Source organism: Rhinolophus hipposideros, assembly GCF_964194185.1.
Source record: "Rhinolophus hipposideros genome assembly, chromosome: 15".
NCBI classification, from domain to species: Eukaryota; Metazoa; Chordata; class Mammalia; order Chiroptera; family Rhinolophidae; genus Rhinolophus; species Rhinolophus hipposideros.
Window position 1 is genome coordinate 41,570,364 of NC_138061.1, and position 17,701 is coordinate 41,588,064.

General features: G+C 35.8%; 1 protein-coding gene across 2 annotated transcripts in view; it reads right to left on the bottom strand.

Annotated features, from left to right (window-relative positions):
* Positions 1-17,701, bottom strand: part of TMEM26 (transmembrane protein 26) — a 37,540-nt gene that overhangs the window by 18,864 nt on the left and 975 nt on the right. For both annotated transcript variants that reach the window (XM_081073888.1, XM_081073887.1), the window contains exon 2: positions 3,402-3,480. In XM_081073888.1, the coding sequence (XP_080930014.1) occupies positions 3,402-3,480 (79 nt within the window). The remainder of the gene's footprint in view (positions 1-3,401; positions 3,481-17,701) is intronic.

The following is a 17,701-nucleotide window of genomic DNA, read 5'->3' on the forward strand; positions in this document are numbered from 1 at the left end:
ATATTTCATGTATATTTCATATACATTTCATATATATATATGATTTCCTTAAACATTTGCAAAGCTAACATACTTTTGAAATACACACACACACACACACACACACACACACACACACACACACCACCATCACCACCACCACCAACACCACCACCCATCCGTGATCACATATTCAGATTTACAGAAAAACTATTTTTTTAAATGCTAAAGCTGTAAAAAGTTATTTTTCTTAATGATTCTAGATTCTACATCACAGATATTTCTGTGAGATATTTTTAAAAGTAGAAAAGAAAGTCTGTCAAGAAGCTAGTTTTTTCTACCCTCCATCAAAACAACTAGTGTTATGGGTGAAATGGCAAGAACAATTAATGAAAACGAGTACGTGCCATATCTCTAAGAGCAAAATACAGCTGTTTGCACACTTTTTTGTACAGCTAGGACTCCAAGAAAAGATAATAAAGACAAAATTAAATCTCTGAACCAAGTAATAAATCTTCATTGCAGAGTAGTTTTGTAACTTGAAGAACCAAATGGTCAATATGAAACAAATTTTAACCACTTTGTTTGCAGGCATGAAAGCAGCCTGTATATTAAAAGTGGTGACCTTGATGTGTTTTACATCCTTATCACTGAAAATCCATGGGCATCTTGTTATTTTTAAAAAGTTGTCTGCATTACAGTATAAGATAACTTGGTAGCAAATAGCTTATAGTCCATGTTATGATTTATAAGCTATCTGAGTCTCACTCCATTCTTGTAATTCTATTTGTTATATATTGATGAGACTTTCCTTTAAGCAGCAGCTGCATTAGGACTGCAAAGACCAACTGGTTTGACTCCTAAAACCTAATCTGACTTGTATAGTTTTTACTAGAATATAGTTTATATTCAGTATTGTGTGTGTGAGTTCATGTAGAGGATCTGGGTGCCAACCAACCCCTTTTTCATGGACTATGTCTTAAAAGCTAATAAGCTTCAATATACTCCTTTGGGTCAGACTGACACCATCCAAGACCAGAAAGTTTCCATTTCTTTCACTATGCCACTTCATAAATAAACCTAAGAGTGAAGGTCAGAATTGTAATCATAACCATTTTGTTTCCATTCATGTAGAACTAGCAAGATTCAGGAATGAAGGTACAGAATTAATCATCTAGGAGAAATGTCTTCATGAAATAGGTCAGGATGTTTTCCAAATGCCAGGTCATAGGTTACAACATTTAGGATTTAGAATAAATGTAAAAAGTGAATGGAAATTTTATTACTCTTTCTCGTCATGAAAAATTCAGATGGTTTTGACGCTAATGCCTCTAAAGCATAGAAAACATAACTGAGAAAAGTAGTGTGTTTAACAGACTAGAGGTCAAGGCTTAGATTCTAAACTCCAGACAGTTGTCGATTAGCTGTGTGGCCTTGAGAAAATTACTTCATCTTTTTGAGTCTCAGATCTTCTTCTATAAAACAGAAATGTACAGACCATACCCAACTTGTGGAGTTGCTAGGTTCATAAATGACAAAACATATCTGAAAATACTTTGAAATCAAGAAGAAAAGTGATTATTATCACAACCAAAATTTCCTACATGAATGGACAGAGAGAATTGCTGTATCTCCCTTTATTCTACCATTTCTTATTTATTTAAATGCAATTCCAATATCTTTTTCTATCTGTCTCTTGTTCTATCACTTTTTTCTATTTCTATCTCTGCCCACCCTGCCCAATTCAATCTCTGGGCATTCATTTTAATTCTTAGTGTCAAAATGAGTCAAATCCATTACTATTAGAGGGTCCAGTTTCTTTTGTAGCATGAAAATTAAAGAAGTACTGCCAGGGGCTCAAAAATCTTTTTTTTTTTTTTTTTTTTTTTTTTTTAGTGAAAAGAGAGCTTTGGGTTGCAGGCTATTTGTTGTAATGAGATTTGACCTGTATATCAATTAACTGTGCCACACATTTTTATTATAAAAGCATTTGGGGAAATGAATTGTTATTGTATATGATAGCCATGTCATAGAATTGCTTTTGAAGGAAAAAATGATTGAAATCACCAGAGCTTATTTCCATACCCCTGAGAGTAGTAAGTAGTAAGGAAATTGAAACAGTCCCCTAACTCCCTATGGTAGTTTTTAAAAGCCATGATAACTAGAACCAACCAATGTACTGTTATAAAAATAGTTTTGCTACAGACATAGAGATAGCCAATGAGTTTAATTTGTTTTTAAATGAAATTTAAGGCAGACATATGTTTTCTTCATGCCTTTATGATTGGTACATGCTTGTGGAATTCTTCCAGAATAGTCCACATAGCTAAATTTCCCTCCATATGCCTGAAATTTGGAACAAGCATTTTCCAGATAAGGTTTGAATCTCTGAAACATACACAGGAGGCTTACCTTTGCTATAAAATGACCAACTGTAGCAAAGAAGTCTATATAGAGGCACAATTCTCACAGATCTTCCCTCAAGTAATTTATCAGTGAAGGTAATAAAATAATATTATTTCATAACTATGGTTCATCTGTAACACATAGTCCTGTAACCTGAACCCTGAAGACATTAAGTCCAGGCTGGAATCTGATAGACTTTACTAACTGGCTTCCCCCATATTGTAGAGATTCATTAATAACAAGAAATATCTGAAGCCAGCCTAGAGCCTGCTACCTAGAATTGCCCAAGTAGGAAGCAACTCACTTGAAATTCAGCACCTTTCTCCCTATATAGATTAATGTCTCTTATTGGAAGCCGTTGTTTATTTTCTGGGTCAGTGTGGTTCTAATACATAAAGCCCACCTTTCCCAATGGTGAGTCCCATGACTCTTTTACCCTGATTTTGGGTCTATAGAGTAGAATTCCTATTTCGCTGAAACATCTCGTGGGAACCTCAAAAGTGAGTCTCCTGTAATATGCACAGCCTACATTTTAAGACAGCCTATTTCAAATAGACTCTCCAAGTTTGATCGTATTTATATAGCAGAGTACAGATAACGAGGTTTGTTTTGTATTTGTTGTTCCTAAAAATGTTATTTTGTAGGATGCTAGGTTATTGCACCCTGGCCATTCTTAGCCTAATATAGAAACTAATTGAAGCTACAAGGGTGAAAAACTAATTTTTACACCCCCGTGTAAATTCTCGCATATTAGGCAGAGCGGGAGGGGGGAGCTCCTAGGAACAAGCTCTCTAACACAAATTGTTAATTATATAATCTTAAGTGTTAAATGAATGTAATATTTTTATTGTTTTTGACAGATCATGGATTCACTTTCTTTTACTGATGATCCCTTATTTATTCAGTTCCTGATAACTCCAGTTCCTTAGGAAAGTGCATTTCTGACACAAATTGGATTATAATATAAAAGTAGTTTATTGCTGAATAAGCCACTTCCTATTTTGCAAAAGATGTACCTGGGTCTCATGGTGTGTTTCAAGAAGCCATAATGATGGAACAATGCTAATCAGATATAAAAATATGGCTGGTGAAAACCTGTGAAAGAGGAAAAAAAAGATAGTTAAGCTTTTACAAAAAAAAAAAAAAATTAAAGAAAGAAGGAAAAATAAATGCACATATCCTGACCACAGTGAGTCAAACCTTTTTATCTCAAATGTTTATTTAGATGAGGGGAAAAAAGCATTATGTGATTTCTGCCATATGGATTATAGAGAAACAAAGTAACTGTAAAAGGCACTAGCAGCTGTCATTCTCACTGAATTTCTAATCCAATTAATAGATGTTAATTTTAATATGGTATAATGGGATACTGCCAGTTAGTTTCAGGCACAAAACTGGATATTTTGTATTTAATATGGTTTACAGAAAGCAAATAGAGCAATAGTAAATCTTCTTGGATTTTTCAACATCACAGTTTCAGGAAGATTGTCTACATTTTTCAACATTTACCTGGAATTCTGAGAGCTTAAATAACATTCTGCTGCACAAATATCAGATGATAATGAATAGGAATGAGAAAAATCAACTGGTTTTGTCTGTATCTGCTAAACCTACTAAAAATAAAAAGTCACACAAACAGCAACAGAGGAAAGGTTTGGTATTTTTTAAAAGACGATCTATATTCATTATTTTCTTGTCCAAAATACAGAGGGCAACCCAAAGAGTGAGCTTTGTAGTCAGACACACTCCGGTTCAAAAGCCACTTTACCACTGATCTCTCAGTTTGCATCCTAATCCACAAAATGGGGACAATCACCATATTAGTTTCTTTGGGCTGCCATAACACAATATTACAGATGGGTGGCTTGAACAACAGAAATTTTATTTTCCCACAGTTTTGGACGTTGGAAGTCTAAGATCAGGGTTCCAGTATGGTTGGGTTTGGTGAGAGCTCTCTTCCTAGCTTTTAGATAGCCACCAAATTGCATTTTATTTTAGATTGGATTATTACGTTAATAGACCATCTCAAAGTCAAAATTGTAAGTAAACATAATTTTATTAAATTACATTTGACATACTTGTGATGATTTTAAATGACCTGAAAAAATAGAAAAGTTAATTGCTCAACAAAGAGAATTATTTGAGATGAAATATTATTAAAACCTTACTATTATACTACAGGAGAGAAAAGTGAACAAAATAAATCTAAGAGAACATTTAGAATGGACTGCTTTAAAGGCTTTCAACCCTTTCTCTAATATCTCCTTTCAACTTCTATGGAGAGAAAGGGAGAAAGGGCGAGAGAGAGAGTGGTCTTTTTAAAAAATCAATATTTAATATAGATCCTCCCCCGCCTTTGATTTCTTGCAGAAACTAATTTTGAAACAAAAGGTTATGGGTCATGATATTATTAAAATCTGACTTGGAAGATGGCTGGGCTGCAGAGATATCAAAAGCCCCCATGTTGAACATGCTTTTAAAAAGAAAAGAAACAATTTTTTGACCTTACATATCAAGGGAAACATCAGGAGAGAACATTTCCTTTGTGAGATTGGAAAAGGAAATGAATTCTAGTTGGAAGGACAGTTGGAATATGTAAATGTTTGTGTGGGTAGTAAAATGTTGGCTGGACTGCAATTTTGTTGACTCTATGAGGATTAATTGTGGGATTAACTCCCATAACAATACTGTTACAATAATAATGTAGAGAAACCATAGACTGAAAATATAATAGCTCTTGAAAGAGGTTAAAAATAAAACAAACAATAGCTGGTAACGTCTTCTATGTACGAGATTTATTTCTATAATTGGAAAGAAAATACTATCCTTTTCAACTTATTTCCTCTAACTAGGAATCTAATTATGTTAAACAAACAAACAAACAAACAAACAAATAAAAATTCAAGATCCGTGATTTTCTGTGTTGCCTACTACAGACAATCTAAATTCCATAATCTGGTATTTTCTAAGCCTCCATTATATAGTTTATCTCCTCTTCCTCTTCCTCTTCCCTTACACATCCTATCAAGCTGCGCTACTTGAAACCTGCTGTGCATTTCCAACCTGCTGTGTATTTAAAACACAATAAAACATTTTAGAAGGTTTCCCTCACTCAGTCCTTCTTCATTAGTGAAAAGGAGGTAAGGAATCAATGACATTGAGGGCCTAAGAATCGGTCACACTAAACTCAAGAGAGCCTGAGTCCATAGTCTTTGTTACCATAGTCCCTACCCTCTTAAGCCTGTCCTTAGAGGATTTGCTGGAATTTCAGAAGGCTTCCAGATAGAGCTACCAAATACACAGTACCACACAGTGACCAAAAGCGAACCAGAACTGGAAATCAGGAGCTTGTTTTACTGTTCCTCCCTAACTCCCTAGTGGCAGACCTCAGCAGTTGTACATCTGAAATTTAAAAAAAAAAAAACTTATGGAGACAATTAGTCTCTGTAATCTAGAGAAGTATTAAAAACATTTTATTTTGGCTATGAAGAATACATTTCAGCCAAATATGTTTTGTTAGACCATGGGTCCCCGTTGAGAACGAAGAGCTCCATGCTCCTTCAGTTTGGTTACTCTGAGAAGAGGTGCTGAAATGGCTTTAGAGCAAATGTTCCTCCAAATTATAACTGCCTGTTTGGAAAACCCTCCTTTTACTGCTCTATCCACCAACATCATACCTGCATTTTAAAGGCATACCAGGAACTAATCTTAACGTGTATTTCTCTTGTGACTCAACACATTCTCCACTGTTTTATAGTCATGTGTATATGAGACTTAGCTTTCCTAATAGTATGAGTCCCTTGAAGGCAGATCCTGAATTTTATATCTTTATGTCCCTTCCCCGTTCCCTTTCCTTCATCCACTTCTCAGTGTTATCTGGTATCTTAGTAACTCTTTATTTAATGCATATTAAGCAAATGCTTAAATGCTCAAATGCCTGGATTTATGAATAATGGGAGGACTGAGCAGATAAAGAGAAAGGAGGCTGCTGGCATCTAAAAGGACATTTATTGCCATTTCAGGAGGTCCAATAGCAAATATACTTCTTGAGTTCTGTCCCGTGAGGAATCATTACACTGCAGTAGAAATTTCACAAACTTAAGAGAGCCAGATTTGAATCTTGTCTCTTCCATTCATTCATCTTCGGAAATTCACGACCTTCCCTGAGACTCAATATCCTTGTCTTTAAAATGAGGATAATAACATCTACCTCACAGGGCGGTTGTGAGGGTTAGTTGAGAGGGTGCATGTTCTGAGCTTGTTATTGTATGTGCTCAATCCATGTGAATCCCTGCTTTGTCTAGGCTCAGTTCTGCAAATACATATATACCCATGGATGAAAGAGGACCCAGGGGATATCCATTTAAAAATCTGTGTCTGCAAATAACTTATAATCAATCCTATTTTTAAACTATGATTCTGAAAACTAAAGTTATTTAAGCCTTCTGGAATCAAGGGAAGTGGTCTGTATTGCTGAGGACACCATAACTTCACATTCACCGGTAAAGCAATGACTGTCCTACATTGGTGGGTTATATGAGCCTTTTGCCCATCACAAGCTATAAAACGCTGCACAATCAGGGCTCTTCCTACCTCTTGGGTTCGGTTGCCTGCCATTCTTTCTCACTGTGCTCCTATAACAGTTCTGGCAAAAAGCTAAGTGCCTTCCTAACTCAGGCCTTCCCTCATGTATTCCTCTCCCTTGAAATACCTTTCCCTCTCACTTTTTACCTGATTATTTCCTTCTCATAGTTCATGTCAGTTATATGAGACTCCACAGAAAAACTGACCTTGTCCCTCTTGTCTAAATTAGGTCTCCTTGTTATGTTTGTCCTATAGCACTCTTCATTTTTACCCCATATATTTTCAAAATTCATCATTATATATGCACATATGTATATGTGTATGAGTGCATGCATGTGTGTGTTACCATCACTCAATTGTCTCCCAGCAATCCTAAGTACGACAAGCACAAGAACTGTGCCTGTCTGCTCATCATTATACCCTCATCTCCTTCCACGGCGCCCAGCACATAATGGGCTCCCCAATAATACACGTATGTAGTGATTGGATAAGGCCACGGTTGATTTACGGTTCCTACGTGCTTTCCTGCCACTCTGTTGCTGGTTTGGCTAGAAATGTCTTCTTGAAATATCATCGTAAATCGAATTTATCAGAAGTTTTCTGGAAGGAAACTATTCTATTCTTATATGAACCGAATGTGTTTTTGCTGCTATGAAAGATTTAATGTTTCGAGATGACATTTTAGCCATTACTTATTATTTTGAAAATTTGCCATATTCTCGATTGCACATTGTCAGTGCAATTCATTTTTGGAACTGAGGAGAAAATGAGTTCTAAAAATTAAAAGCTAGGCCTAATCCTCCTTTTTTCTGTGTAATTAATCAAATGGCATGCTCTTTCTCAGGAGCTACCAAATCATTTCAGTCCAGTCTTCACATCTTAACGGTATCAGAAGTAAGATGCCAAGCATTTTGTATGAAGACTAATACCACAGATGGGTCTAGCCCATCTAGCATCTAATCTGGATGCTAGTTTACAAAAGTAAGACATACTATCCATAGACTAACAAATACTGATACGTACATGTTTAAATAAGATATGTACAAGTGGAAGTTTTTCACAAAATTGGTAATACCCTAGAATAATAAGTCATCTGCTCTTAGCAAGTCAGATTTATTACAATACCAATTACCACTGTTTTATCAGAATACAGAAGGTGCCCAACATGTCAAATTACTCTGCTTTTCCTCAGCTATTTTTTCTAGATTAAAACCTTTGTAAAGATATTCTTTCTGTCCAAAGAAATTTTTGTTTGTGCGTTTTTTATTTCACAGCCCTTAGCCAGCATACCAGTTCTCTCTAAAGTACTCAGCAGGAGCACCATCTTAAAGCATTTTTTCCTTTATTTGTTTATCTACTTATTTACTAATCAAATATGTTTATAGGTTTTACACACACTCAATGGTGCTCCGAGCTCTTAAAGAGCTACGCTCATGTTTCTTTTCAGTTCATTTCATCCAAAAATAAAATATTATTTATCACACAAAGTTGTAATTTCAACAGATTATAATGTTTTTCACAACATGATTATGTCATGACATTTAGCAATTTAGCCCTGTAATGGATTACGTTTACTTCAACTCACCATTAGTCTAGAATTAGGATTCCATTTTCATCTTTCTAAAAATGACAGTTATTGTGGTTCTTTTATTGAAAAAGTAACAATTTGTTCATTTTAGAAACATATAACAATATAAATAAGCAAATAGAAGAAAAATTAACCATAATATCATCCGGTTTAGCTTTGCTCTCTGCAAACAATGAAGATTCTTGTCTTCTGATCATATGCATAAATCTGAAAATGTATAAGATTTAAGTGAAGTAAAAATAATGTTCCAAAATTATTTTGACGTGAATTGGAATTTTATTTGTATTTAATTTCTCAGTATTTCCTACTCTACAAAGGAGAATAGAGCTGTAAGAATACTAGACCTAAGTTGCAGAATCTCACATTAAACTGCCTTGAGTGTCCTCAGTAAAATTTCTGGAGCACTTTATAATAATAGGCCTACTTTCGTGGAAATCAAGAAAGTAGGTCAAGATACCCTCTTGTGAGCCCCTAAACCCTGTCTAACAATTTGAGGATTGTCTGTCCTCCTTACATGCACAGTAGACTTACTTTCAGTAAGTGGGCCTTAACATCCACGATTTCCAGCGGGGCTACTCAGCAAGGGCTTTCTATTCACAGGGGGAAAAGTGGTCAATACAACAGCCCCGACCTATTATCTCCCTCTCTGCAGCCCCCCAAAATGCACCCAGTGCTCTTGTAGAACATACAACCCCTGAAAGCCTGAAAAAATCACAAATCAGACTTCAGCCACCACCCATGTGTCTTCTTAACCCTCACAATCACCTCGCTCCCAGAGCCCTTTGTCTGTATCTGCCCACTAAGGAAGGACAGAGACCACAACTAAAGGGCCCTAAGCTCATGAGAACTCCCCCCAAAATGGAAAATGAAATATGGAGTGTGTATGTTTTAATAGGCGCCAACATCCGATGATAGCGTTGTTTTGTCCATGATCTTATGGGGGGCAGACTAATAACAAGAACAGAAGAAACGGGGGAATTTCCAGTGGTTTGGGAATACTCATTGCAATGGAATCAAAATCTTTATACTTCCAAAGCCCTTGAAGAATACCCACGTTTAGGTTTTGTAAAGAGGAGACTACTTCTAAGGGTGAATAGTAGGGCTCTTAATTATAATTGTCATGGTTGTTGCCCATTTTAAAAATAAAGCCATCATCCCCAATTATGATGTAAACCAGTAATAGTACTCTGTATTACACTTAACTTAAAATTGTCCAAGAGAATATCTAAAACAAGAACAAGCTTTATTAAAATTGAAGTTGCCCACGTTCAAACCTCAGCAGTAGGCTTCAGTATGACTAAACTAGTTATAGGAACAAAATATGCATCAATTTTAAAATCTATGTACTATTTTCCTCATAAAATTTCTGAGGCAAAGAAAATCATGACATCTTCCTAAATGAATTGGTTCCATTATTGAAACCCTAAGTACTGCCAACATGATATTCCATCAACCGGAAAAGCCCTTCTGTCTTCTTTCCACTCTTGTAAAACCACCATCTACTTCAACGGCCAGTAAATAAATCACTTACAAGAAATTTTCCTTGTCTAACAAGCCTACCGTACTGATTGTATCTTTATTCTGCAGCTTTTCTGCACTCCTGAACTTAGTTTGTGGAAAAATTATTTGGTTGTCAGAGAGTTGTTTTGTCCTGTTCTCATGTATCTGTATATATTTTTATATCCTTCAAGAACACCATCATAGCACCTAGTACAATAAATGACGGTTAAATGCATAAGTGAACTTAAGCGCTGATGACTACAGGAATTTTAACGGTCTCCGAGAGGATAAAATGCATTATGGGTATTATTTATGTAAGGCTTTAATTTATTTCATTCTATAAAAGACAATGGTATTTATTTCTTTTCTATGGAAGAGTTTGGTTTCTCACTTTATGACCAAAAATAATTTAGACTTTTCTACTCATCTGTTTTCTTTTAATCCTGTTTTGGTTTAAAAAGATTTCTACTCATGCAAGAGTGTCTTTGAACCATTACCCTGTGTAGTCTGCACTTTTCTACCTTTTGTTCTAAGCAAAATTATCCCAGTGCGCATTCACAGATCACCTGGGATTTACCTACCTAATTTTGAAAAAGAAAAAATATGTATTTCAACCCTTTCTCCACTGTCAGAAATCCTTGACTCTAAAAATATATGTAGCTGTATTGTCCACAGGCAAGCCCAGTTTGGTTTTTGAATGCAGAGAATAACAAATATGCTGATGGATCCTGGGATGGGGAATCTTTCTCTAAGCCTCAGGCTTCCTTATTTGCCAGTAGGAGCAAGAACTGTTCTACCAGGGCTCTTATGGGGAGTGAATAAGGTAAGCACGCAATGCTGATGCCTGTCGCAATAAATGGGAGTGCTCACCAGGTGCTGGGAATTATTTTTGTGATTGATTATGATTTGTTGTGACCTTAGCTGAGTAATCTAGCCTAACTGTGCGGCAGTGTTCTCATCAAATGGTGATACAAATGTAAACTAACCCATAGGCTCATTGTGAGGATGACCTGAGAAAACGCATGTAAAGCAGGCTGGGAGCATTGTCAGTACTCGGTAATTGATACCTGTTACCACCTCCGTTATCGCCATTGCCCACACTTTCATTGCTGTCCTCATTACTATTACGAACAGGCTGTCAGAAAATGGCACAGCCAATGTATGAAGAGGCTATTCTAGGTGGATTAAATCAGGTGTGGGGGACAGGAGGCCCAATCGGGGAAATTAGAAAGCAAAGGAATAGTGCAGGATGTCACTCGGGCTACCAGCAGCCCTGAAGGGAAGGAGGACTTCTTTTATTCCTAAGGATTACTAACTTCCATTCTAACAGGCGTACAGCACCAAGCCAGTTGTGCACCAGCTACCTACTGTGAGGTCAGACACACTGAAGATAAAATATAACCCCCCTTCCTAAACAACTATGAGTAGGAGGCTTATGTTCAGAGAAAGGAAACAAAATTAGTCATTTGATAGTAACAATCTGTATGGCCTTAATAGTAGTATTTCAATGTGACTTTCAAAGAAAGTTTATTTTTGGATAACTATATAACAAAACTATTTTATTAAAAACAAACAAAAAAAAAACTGGTTTTCTTAGAAAAAAAAAAAAGATTTATATACCCCAGGATTAACTCTCCTGATACCAGTACTTCAGAGGAACCTTGGGACTTGCGAGGGACATGCACAGGGGAGGATTATCCTTGATGTAAAAGTGAATTTTCCATTGTTGGAAAAGAAGTTAAACGATTCAGCTTTGTCCTGATGCTGTTTGCATAATCACGCCACTGCCTTGAGAAAGAGAAATGCATGAAATTTAGAAGTAGGAATAGATTTATACTGGCTCATGGGAGCTCCCCACACTAACTTGCACTTTGTTTTTCTACCAGTCAAGTATAAGAAATGACTAAATATTATAACCTCAGTTTTCCTTTCTAAATGCCACAGTTGAACATAGTGATGGAGAAAGCATGGACATCATTCAAAAGTTCAGTTTCCTGGGACTCCCATTCTAAATGCGGATATAATGATTGCTTTAATCCCAAATCCATTGTGAAATAAATGAAAATATGGCTTTTTCTTTAGTGTGAAGCATAGTACTAATTCAAGGTAACCTAAGACCTTCCAAAAACCATGAGTAAGATCACAAAAACAGTCATTTGCTGGTAACAGTCAATGTGTGTTTCCCAGAAGGATGCAAATTTAAGTCACCCTTTTGCATTTAGCTCAAGTCTCAGGAGATAAAATGCAAACACACAAACACATGTGAAGATGATGAATGCTTTAAAGTTCTGGGTACACACTGCAGGCAGTGCTGATAAATCCAATGCACAGTGGAAAGTGTTACTGGAATAACTAAAAAGCTAAGAAGAGATTTCAGGAAATATGGACTGCAAATGTGAACAAAAAAGAAAAATTGTCTGTTGGGAGAATCTCCAGTGCCCAAGTTGGCCATATGGAAATCACAGGGTCTTCTTCCAAATCCCTCCATTTCATCCTCTCTGAGATCCAAAAAGATCAGCAGGAGAAGAGCGCTTTTACTTCTCAGCTTTCTCACTGACATTTGAATAAACAATTTTAGTGGAGGACGCTACATATTATCAAATACTCCAGAATTACATTAAAAAAGTTCTACACTACTCAAAACTTGTTCAAGATCAGACTTCTTATGGTTTCCATCAAGTTTAGGTTTTCCATTTCGGCTATTGAACCTTTTAAATACAATTGAATAATCAAAACAGATTTCATTGAGTTTTTTACAAAATCGGTTTAAATTTGAAATCAATTTAGGATAGAATCTTTTCTGATTCCTAATTTATCTTTTTTGTTTTCATAGAAGACTCCTGGACATTTTCTAATACATGATGTTCCAAGTGAAATACAGTAAAGATGTAATATTTAGGAGGAATTTTTCACATGGAGGCAAGGGACATGGGGAGGAAAAGAGATCAGGAAGAGTAGAAAAGAAAATGTGTATCTGTCTTCTGGGAATATGTCAGAAAAAGGCACACTTAGCTCTTCCTCTCTCAATTTTTCATCTCCTTAGCTCTCCCCGTGTCTAGCTCCTTCTTTTTTTTTTTTTTTTACTATTTTTTTAATATATATATTTTTTAATTTATTGGGGTGACAATTGTTAGTGAAATTACATAGATTTCAGGTGTACAATTCTGTATTACACCATTTATAAATCCCATTGTGTGTTCACCACCCAGAGTCAGTTCTCCTTCCATCACCGTATATTTGATCCCCGTCACCCTCATCTCCCTCCCTCACCCCCCCCTTCTTTTCTCTAACAGACTCAGCTCAAATGTCTTCTCCCCGGCGAGGTCTCTCTGACCACCCTTATAGAGGGATGGAGAACCAGGGGAAAGGTTCTCTTACCCTTGGTTCTCCATCCCTCTATAAGTCATACCATTTAGGCCTTCATAGTTCTGATAACTCATTTGTTTACTTGCTTATTGTTCCTTATTGACTTGTTTATTATTTCTTTATTTTCTGAGTCCCCTAACTGAAATGTGGGTTCTTTCAGGGCAGGATTTTACCTGTTTTATTCACCTCTGTATTCTTAGCACTCAAACACTAACACATGCTAGATGTTCCAGATATTTTTGTTGAGTGAAGAATGATAAGACTCTGTCTTTCCTCCAGAGAAACCAGCTCAAGTTTCCCAACATGCATATCCCTCAGGATGTCCATTACCTACACAGCCTGTGCACTTCTCTCTCTTACCCATTTTTCCTGCTTCAGCTCATGTGCCGTGAAGTCCCTTCTCCTCCCCACCCTTTTCTTCCCCTACCCATAGTATTTCTGATCACATCCTTTCTCCTCTAAGTTATTGGAGTCTTAGTACCCCTAAGAGATCCTAAGTAAAATACTAAGTGAAAGAAAACAACAACCAGCTCTGGGCCTCAGTTTGCTCATCTAAAAATGGGTGAGATAAAATAATTGCAGCTTCTATCAGGATCAAATGGGGTAATCTATATAAAACACTTGAAAGAGCCTGAACATAAGTAATTGCTAAACATTCATAATTATTCTTATTCCCACACATTTGAGTACTTAATCAAAATGATACCTTTTATTTTACAGTCTCAAGTGTGTTTGTTTTCTGTTTGCTCTGCCTGTTCTTTCAGTGTCTAGTATAAAATCATGCTTACTAATTAGGCAATTCAACATATATTAGGTTGGTGCAAAAGTAATTGTGGTTTACAAGGTTTACTTTTGCACCAACCTAATAGTTGTTTGATTGAACTTAATAAAGAAAGGGAGAAAGAGAAATAATGAAGCAAGGTGACCAAATAGGTGACATTTTATTAACTTAATTATATTTACCTTGTATTCTTGAAATTCCAATGAAGAAAGCTCAGTGTTTAAAATTATGTGCTTTTGCCAATAAATGTAACTTAGATTTCTACTTATTCTCAGATACTGTCTACTTTCAAATGTGTCACAATCTTGGTCATTTTTTCTATCCCCTAAGGAATATTTTAATCAGTATTTGCAAGAAAACAAGTAAATATTGTCTTCTGCTTGGCTTTACATAGATGGTTATTCACAGATCCACTGGATTATTGCCCAGAAAATAGAAAATAAAATCAAGAAAAAATAATGCAAAGTGATACTAATTTCTACCTTACAGTAATGTAAGTGAATTTGCAGGTGAAATTAATAAACACTGGGTGAAATGGAACAAATTCCACTAGGGCACATTTATTGCACTTAGTAAGGGGTGTGTTGTTGGCTTACTCTCTCTATCCTATAGAATTCCAACGAGTTAAATGTCTCCAACTGGCAAGTTATCAGTGTTGATGTAATGTTGCCTGTCCCTAGACAGCTGAGTTCAGCAGCTCTAGTCCCATATTCCTTTCCAAAGGATAACTAAAGAAACATTCTTTGGACAAGTGTAATATGTTTGCTATGTTGCAAGAAATTTGGTTCACATTTCTTCTATAGTTCTGTTTATTGTTCCATGATTTCTGTAGCTTTGATTTATTTGGGACCAGGTGCCAATTATAGTAAAAAGAACAATGTTTATACTAGCCCAGAGTAGGCTCACAGAGGTCCATGGATCTGATGTTCCAAAGAAGAAATTTTCACCTCATGTGTGTACAGAATATAGTCAACCATTCAGGTATTATTTGACTGATGGATATTCGATACAGGAGGAGTTTTCCTTCTTATTCTTGACTTGTAAATAGATAGTGTATTCAACTGATACACAGAGTGACTCTTTGACAAGTACTTTTTAAAAAAATGAGATTTTATATACATAACTCTGTAGACTTATTTTCCTGACAACATATCATAGACATCCCTGTAGGTCAATAGCTAAAATCTAGCTCATTGTTTTTAATACCAGCAAAATATTCTATAGTATGGGTATATTACAATTTTCAAACAGTCTACTGATTTACATAGACTGTAAATCAAGTTGCTTTCATGTTTATTTTCCTCTAACAAGATGGAAATTAACATTGTGTACATGTCTTTACATATGGGTTGTTTTGGTTCTGTAGGGTAGATTCCAAAATGAAATACCAATGGATGAAAAAATGCTAATCTATATTAATACAGATCTCCGTACAGATCTATATATTATCATTTTCCTATATACACGTATAGATACTGCTATAATACTTACTTTATGGTTTTCTTTAATTCCATCAGCCTTGATTTACTCTTGGAAACTTTTTCTTAACACTCAGAAGCAACAAAAAATATTATGCCATGCCTTACCCAGAAAATATCAACCCAGAAATGAAATATGTCCTAAATCAAACCCTTTTTAATTATTACCATGTTGTATCAGAGATAATTTTCTATACTTTTAGATCTCCGTCTTCTGATTTTTTCTCAAATTTATGACAGAATGAGAGTTTTGTTCACCACAAAGATTACCATATTTTCAGAAGCAATTGTAACATCAGTAGAACAAAGCATTACTAATCGCAGTTCTATTTAGATCATATGCAAAGACTCATTTTCCCCTGAAATTTTATAAGCCAAAAATCTATCAATTTTTTTCTTTGCTTATTTTCAGACATTAGTCTAGATATTGAAACAGCAAGATTTTTGTGAATTACTGCTATAATATACAATACACATCATGGGCCTGTTCTGAAACAAAGGTGAGAATTGTTTTTTTTTTTATGCTTTTTGGCCCTGAACCAATGGTTTATTAGCCAGTTCCTCAAGTAAAGTTGTTTGACTTGTACAGACAGAAAATATGTCCAGTTGACATAGAATATTTTTAATAATAAAAAAAGAGAAACCCTAGGATCTAGAAAAGGCCATTCCTTTTTTATTCATTGATCATTAACATGTGTTATTTCATTTTATTCATAACCTTTGAGATACGTATTTACAGATGAAGAAACTGAGGCTCAGAGAGGTTAAGTAACTTACTCTATACCTCACAGCAAATAAGTAGGAAAGCTCAGGTTTTACTCCATTATCTGTCTGATTTTGAGGCCACACTCCATATGTGAATATGTTCCCAGTTCTCTATTTCACGCGATGCACTGACCATCACCCGTTTTTGCCCCACCTTTTTTTTCTTCTCTTGATTGTAAGTTACACATTACTCTGAATCAGCCATCAGTGATGATACCGACATGAAGGTCAAGTTCCATTGACTTCAATATTTCTATACAACTGGAGTGGAATTTTGACTTAATGTGCGCGAAGGACTCTGGTCTACTCTTGGAGAAGGAACAGGGATATTTCAGGGCCTGCTGATGTAGTCACTCTATTGAGGTTGACATTTCTCTCAGAAACCCTGATAGTAGGTAGCTGGACTACCTTCTGTGTAATATTTTCCAGCCTCCGACTTCATCCTCCTATTACTGAAGGTATTTTTCTACCCTAGAATATTGAAGCTACTCAGTAAAAACTAAATCAATTTCATATGACCTGTTCTGGGCACACGTTTCTCCCCTTTTGTTTCTTTAACCCTAAGGCTCATTTTGGAAGCTAATGCCATTTTTCTTTGAGATTTTCAAAAGACACACTGGAAAGCACCTCAACTCTCTCCTGCTTAATAAACTGTTTATGGGGGGAGGAGGCTGGGAGTGGGCAGTAACATTCCAATCTTCACTGTATTAATTTAAGATTCTACTTGAATAATTTTTTCATTGGTAATTCTAGAAATTTTTCAACAGTGGAAAATGTAAGCAATATTCACATCATTTTAAGAGAAAACACACTTACCCCCTTGCACTGTCATGAAATACACAGCCTTTTGTAGTTAGATGTGTAAAACTGTAGAGAGGGTTTGTTGGGGTTTTGTGTGTATGTGTGTGTTTTAATATGGTGGCTAAATATAATTCCATCCTATGTGTAATTCTTGAATTGGCTAATATTATTTTCTTCTTTCTCATAGCATTAGGTAGTTTTTAAAGTATTCACATATATGAAAACACAGCCTCACTCTTTAAAAAATTTTAATACAGGAGAAGGCCTAACCTGGAGAAGTTTGGGATGTCAGTCTACTGGGAGTGGAGGAATGGAGGTGGAGTCTCTTTGTAAATGACAAGAGAATCTTTTTCTCATTTCTTCTTTCGCCATTCGAGTCTTTGGGGGAGGAAATAAAGCATCATGCAAAGCCTGTAGTTCTTGCACGTTGAGGTTAAGTCAGAACCACCACCT